Genomic DNA, 6,951 nt, shown 5'->3' on the forward strand with positions numbered 1-6,951 from the left:
GTAAATGCCACAATATCACAATTTCTGTCTGAACAAACTAAATTGCATGAAACTGCAGGACCTAAGCTGCAATTTATAATATGATGTTAAACTGAAACCTTTGAAAATAGAAAATATAATAAAAACTAATAATTTTTAATGTTTTTTTTTTAAGATCTAAGATGAGTGGCTCTCCAACATTTACTGACTGACAGTTGACAGGTCTTTACAGATCATACAGAAGAAGCAAATTACCATTTGTTTGGCCTCAGATGCTGAAAGCAGTAATCAACTGGTTAAATCATTGCGATAGTAGCTGACTGAATCAGGCAATTGTTTAATGCAAGTTTGACAAAAAAAAAACAACAACCAACAGGAACAGTAACGATCTCTCTCTGTACGACTCAGCCAGCCAGCACATGTGCACAGCCAAGTGACAGCTTGACAAAGCTTATGCTGCTGAGTTTTGGATTTTTTTTCAAATGCTCAAGTCATAAGCTGACCTTGCAATGTTTTGTTTCTCTCTTACCAAGGTCTGATGTCAAGGTACTAACATCCAACATGGACTTTTTTTTTTTTGCTGCAGTGTAAAGATGCCAAACAACAGTTGCTCTAACCTTGGAGTTGCCATGAATGTGAGAGGATTAAATTGCTCTTGAGCAGGAAAGTGGCTGTGATTGATATATATGGATTAATTTGAACCTTTTGGTTTGCCAGTAATGATTACCAGTAAGTAACCCATCCAAGTGAAGAAGATCGCAAATGAAGTTAAGCAATGAACCATCTCATCATTTCTCTTTTCTTTTTTTTTGGCAATATAGCCATGAGGTAAATGGCTACCTGGAATGTAGCGTACAATATATGGTGTTTCAGAAGAAATATTCCACTTGGCCCCTTTTGCAGGTCTCACTCTTTTGTTTCTGTCAGACACAAATGAGCACATACCCACTTGCACATGAACGCCAAAAGACAACAAATTAGCTGTCAGTTTTACTGGCCATGTGACCTCAAAAGTAAAGAGAAGGGAGATAATGATCTTGGGGTAAGGACAGGTGCACACACGCACACAAACACTAAAAGTACACTGTCCAAGGACTTTGGCCTCTACATTGATGGATCGGGGGACAAATTCAAAGATACCGAAGGATAAATGTGATTATCGCATGACAAGCCTTAACTGTCTCAAACTAAGTTGATAAATTGTGACGCATGCATAAAATTAAAGTTACTATGATTAAAACTGTGACACAGAAATTGCTCATCCTATATACGCCCCCTCTTCCATAAATGAAATGGATGTTTTGTTGGTTCATTTCTCATTCACTTAAAGGAATTTACACAACACTCATCTACTTAAAGCCAAGTGACATATTGTGCGTTTATAAAGTAGACACATAATGGAATTGCTCCCCTTGCCTTCACCTTGTAACCTTACAAGAAATATTCTGCATGGACTTGGTAAAACAAAGGCAGCATACAGATGTAACTAACTAATGTACCTGTCCCAGAAATGCACAACTGACAATGTCACATTTCTATGACCGTTCTAGTAAATCAGCCTTTAATAAAATATTAATTAAAAGTCCCTTTAGGATGTGAGAGCTTGCCAAGTTCCTAGAAATGGTGAAGTGGTCTAATCTACTCAGTGACGGGAGGAAAAATGGCAACCTCATTTATGTGGGAAATGAGAAATTGCCAAATTCCCTAAACAAATCATTGAGCACTGATAGAATCAAAACACATCTCTCATCAGAAAAGGGGTGGTTGGCAGACATTCTGTCTTTTAGAAACCATAAAATGGTAGCAGGAATTGTAAGGCAGATTTAATACATTTCCCTTAAGCCCTATCGTCTCGCAGTCTGAAAGGAGAGAGAGAGTCCTCCTCTTATTATAAAATAATCCCTAATAATAAGTCCCAAAGTGTTCTCCGCCCACCGGAGACCTCAGCCAAATGATGTAACTACCTGTGAGTTGGGTACACGGTTGCTCTGAAAAAAGGATTGTTCCAGAAACCAGTGGTTCCCAGACTTTCAGCAGTTAGCGAGCAAAGCTATTTTGGTCTGTCTCCCTCATGAGCTGATACACTGACTGTGCTCTGATCCCTTTGTCCATCAGAGAGATAGAACATTTTCAGCCTAATGCAACTGGACCCTCACTAATGACAGCAGATAGCCTGGTCGGCTAGATGACAGCCGCTGAGAACAATACTTAATGTTGACATCACTTGCTGTGGGGATCTATTTCGGTTTTCTTCCTTTTATAGTGTGCTTTTGGAAATTGCTATCTGGCTCCCCAGACAAAGCACATATAAAAGCTTTAGAAGAGCGGGTGGCCCTGTGTGCTTGGGAATCAGTTCCAATCCATTCAGACTCTTGCATTTTTCACAGCAAGTGCAGCTCACCCCCAAATCCCTTTTACACATGGCGCCCAAGAAAATTGAACCAAAGAAACCTGAGCTCAAGAAGCCGGAACCCAAGAAAGATGTAGCCCCAGCTAAACCAGCTCCAGCTCCTGAGCCGGAGCCTCAGCCACCCAAGGAGCCTGACTTTGACCCCAAAAGCATCACTCTTGAGTACTCTTCGGACCAGATTGAGGAGTTTAAAGAGGCATTTACCTTGTTTGACCGCACACCCACCGGAGAAATGAAGATCACTTTCGCCCAGTGCGGGGATGTGATGCGAGCTCTGGGCCAGAACCCCACCAATGCAGATGTGCTAAAAGTGCTTGGAAAACCACGGCCTGAGGACATGAGCACTAAAATGGTGGACTTTGAGACCTTCTTGCCAATGCTCCAGCATATCTCCCGTGCAAAAGATCAGGGCAATTTTGAGGATTTTGTTGAGGGGCTCAGGGTTTTTGACAAGGAAGGCAATGGCACCATAATGGGAGCTGAGCTGCGTCATGTGCTGGCAACACTAGGAGAGAGGATGACAGAAGACGAAGTGGACAGACTGATGGCTGGACAAGAGGATGCCAATGGATGCATCAACTACGCCTCCTTTGTGAAGCACATTCTCTCTGGGTGAATGGGACATTTGACCATAAAGACTCTGTTTACTCCACTTATCTGGATCCTTGTTAAACATTTATACAGTTAGGGGTGAGCATGTGACTTAGTCTGTGACATTATGTTTACACTGTCAAAAGAAGTAAATGCTCACTGACGTAATGTTGACCGCAAGATTTAATCTTTTCAACAAACACACTAAAAATGATAAAATGCCCATGAGATGATCTGGACATCCCTGGAGAAAAAGCCATTAATAAACAAAGTATGAATACAAATTGCCTCGCAAAGTCATTTCAGAATGCCGACATTTAAATTTGACGAGAAAATAATGACTTATACAGGATTGCTGATAAAAGCACCCATTTTAAGACTATTAAACTTAATCACATAAACTGTGTTAATGTGATTAGGGCAAAGTATTGTTGGGACATCAAAACAATGCAGGATTTTGTTCCTTCTGAAAATAGAACAGACTTTATTCTGTTCTACTTTACATAAAGAGCATTTGAATGAGCCTGCTTCCCATTGTGCTTGAGGGCAGCTGTTGTGGATCAAGATAAACTCCCACATTCTGGACACACACACGAGCTCATATCCAGTTTCATTTGACAACTACAAGACAGGTGCTCCAAAGATAGTCTCCCTCATCTCTCTTGCAATAGCTGAGAAATGGATTTGTACATATTTTTAAGCAAAAACATTTGCAATAGTATTCACATTCTACAGTATGTCTACAGGGTGTAAGACTTCATATTTGTCCATATTTATTTCATTCGTTTATTGATCTGGAGAAACAACAGAGGATAGTATGCTATACGCGATGTGACTACAGGTGCAGCCTTACTGAAAAAGCCAGTAATGCCGTTTCGCCTTTGCACCATGTATGCACCATACATTTGGCTTGTGTGTGAGGGTGTGTATGAGTTCATGGACACCTCTAGCCATGATTTATATAAGAGTTTTGTGAGAGCTGTTACACCTCAACCTCATGGTCTACTGAACTGAAAGTGGATAAAGGATGGAAAAGTGGGCTTTTATTCACTGTGCAGTTGACATTACTGGGATCCTGCTCACATCATGAGACATCACTTACTCAGTGTTGAAATCAGAAAAGGTTGGTTTTATGGTCTAGAATTTGGAGTTTTGAAGGAAATGGGGAGCAGTGTATCTCATGCAACTCACATTTCACATTTCAAAAAAGAGTGGCACATGGCTTGTCTATGACACCAAGTAAATTATTTTATTTGGTCCTTTCTAACGCTTAATTTATTGATGTAGTACAACCTAATTAAACAAATCCATCCAGTAATTTTGTCCACAGCAATGACATCTTGTTTAATTTGACATTTGTTTTTGTTTTTTTTAGACAATAGTTGCTAGAGAGAGATACAGATAAAAAAACAACCTTCCTTGGATTAACATGGTGCAGTGGGAGACAGACTCGTTCTGAGCTGCTAGTTATGGTTGCTTATGTGACAGATAAATACAAGCCCTAATTTCATTTTCAGGATCCTCAAATCGATAAAGAACCATTTCAAGATGAAAATGCAATTATCGTTTTTCAACACAAGATTGCATTACAAAATTAGCGAGATGAACAAGGGGCACTGGGCAGTTAAGAATATATAATTTGCTTTTGCAATTAGTTCTGTATTATCTGTTTATTCCTGATGAAGCTAGGTAGAACATGCAGTGTACTGCAGATGTAAGATAAATATTCGTATACTATGTACTATAGGGTCAAGTTATATTTTGTTTTCAAGGAAGGAGACATAAAAGCTACCACATTAAATTCACTTGTTAATAAAAATGGAAAGTATATATTCTTTCCTTTTATTACTATGATCGTCTTCTCAAAATTGCAGAATGCTCCTCTTTGCCGAGTACATTTCCATAAAAAAGAATTTCGTTCTGTGCGCACTCCCTTCATTTATATAATGCCACATAGATTAATTAATAAATAAGCAATTAAATCCTAAGGATAAAAATATTTCCATACAAGTCACACAGCCTGAGGATAGAAACTGCTCCAAAGACTGGTGGTACGGCAACAGATTTTGAGTCTCTTTCCACACGGCAGCAGGAGACAGCATCCTGTGGCTGGGGTGGGTAATGTGTTTTTCACAGACATCCAATCGAGGAAGGATAACCAGCATCCTGGTGGGGCCTAAAATGTCTGCTTAATGTCCATACCCTTCCTAGCTTTCTACTGCCTTGTCTCCACTCACTGGACAACCAACTCAGTACCTCATCCCAAAGGGAGATGAATAACTGTAGCATCATCTGCTTTCCTTAGATCAGGTTTGATGGACGAGATTCCCCTTTATGCCACGCAGCCCCACAGCTCCACAGTTGTTCAGGCAGATAGATTGAGAGGACTCTCAGGGAAAAGCAGGAGCGATGGTGTATGTTTCATGATTAATAATGCCTGATGTGACCTTCGGTGTGTGCATTCCCTTAGGTTGTTCTGCTCCCCTGACCTGGAATAGCTGACAGTACTGCGTCGGCCAATCTGGCTGCCCTGAGAAGTCAAAGCAAAATCTAGTTCTCAGAGAGCTGCATGAGGTTAAGCAACTCACACAGTATGCATTGCTTTTCTTCATTGTTAGTTTGAATTGGTCCACCCGAATTAAGTAAAGCCTAAATTCCATCAGCACATAGACATGTGCATAAAAGGTGTTAGCATACTGCTGCCTCCTTATTATTATACAGTTCTAGCACTACGGGACTCGACTCAACTCAGTTTGGGTATCAGGCACGTCGTTTTCCAGTACTTCATAGTACCTCCTCAACGTGGGCAGGGTCGTCAAAGCAGAGCTGTGCTGTAACGGACATCGAGGTTGATGCTGCACTGTGGACGGAACCTGGTGTAACACTCTTGCCGTTTTTTATAAAATGGCGGGTTTCTGGCGACACAAGAATCAGTGTGTCAGTGCTCATGTCTCTTCCAGTGACGACCTTTTCTCGCCAATCACTGGCAGTCTGTTGACGTCACATTGTAGTATCGGCTCAGCTCACTTGGCCTCTTGGTTTGGTTGATTTTCCATTATAATATAGTCCCTCTTCAACGAGTCATCACTGCACAGATTGCATGAAACTGCTGTGACTTCCTTTTACACGTGTCATACACAAACTAGCTAGTGGCTTGTAAAGCAGTTGTTTTCAGTGTATCAGTGAATCATTAGAACCAGTTCATTAAAAATATTTATTCAGTACTTCCTCCATGTCTCCATGGCCAGTACTAAAAAAAAGTGCCAGCCAAGTGCTATCACTAATGGAACCACAAAATAACTGTGAAATGGTAAAGCCCTGTAAGCTCCTCCTCTGGCCTCTATTTAGCAAATTGCACCAATTTTCTTTTTCTTGTCCTGCTTCTTTTATTATATAAGATTATTCACTATTCGTCGAAATAATTGAATTGCATTCTACATTTTCATTGTAATAGTGTAGATCATGTGTCAGTGCTGCCTTTGACGGAAACTATTTGATAAAACTACAACAAGAAACAAAGGATGAAGAGTTGTTTAGCTCTTAACTCCCTCTAGCAATAAAGCCTTTGTTAACTTTGATGGAAGAAAGCAAAATATAACCTCGGGGAGATGGCAACAACGGCTCAGCAGCAATGTTTTTAACAGTGTGTGAGGACAACTTCACAATATAACGGTAGTCACTTACAAGGGTGACCACAGCCCCAATAGAGCAACTCCAACATCTCGGTATTCAGCACAATAGCAGTGAGTGGCAGCGAGCATGGCTGAACACGCAAAGCACGTGGAGAGGCATTGAGATGCCAGGTGTGATCTGACGCTCTTGGAGGTGTCCACTTGTGGTCAGACCACTCAAGACACATGATGCCAGGTGTGAAGTGGCTTAATGAGTCACTTTTACAATTAATGAACTATTGAGTTTGAACGTGCTTTCTTTACATGGAATTTAGAATCGACTGTATTTTGTCTTACCGT

At 40.6% G+C, this 6,951-nt stretch overlaps 1 protein-coding gene across 1 annotated transcript; it reads left to right on the plus strand.

Annotated features, from left to right (window-relative positions):
• The first annotated feature begins 2,301 nt into the window (after nt 1–2,301).
• LOC122787122 (myosin light chain 4-like) lies at nt 2,302–3,264 on the plus strand. The gene has a single exon (XM_044053720.1). It carries the CDS (start codon nt 2,400–2,402, stop codon nt 3,003–3,005), a length of 606 nt encoding a protein of 201 aa, XP_043909655.1. The 5' UTR covers nt 2,302–2,399; the 3' UTR covers nt 3,006–3,264.
• Nucleotides 3,265–6,951: the final 3,687 nt, after the last annotated feature.

The sequence above is a fragment of the Solea senegalensis genome, linkage group LG21 (genome assembly GCF_019176455.1).
Source record: "Solea senegalensis isolate Sse05_10M linkage group LG21, IFAPA_SoseM_1, whole genome shotgun sequence".
NCBI lineage: Eukaryota > Metazoa > Chordata > Actinopteri > Pleuronectiformes > Soleidae > Solea > Solea senegalensis.

What these genes read in the sequence shown, in the direction of transcription:
- LOC122787122 (XM_044053720.1), top strand. Translation starts at nt 2,400, where the DNA reads ATGGCGCCCAAGAAAATTGAACCAAAGAAACCTGAGCTCAAGAAGCCG.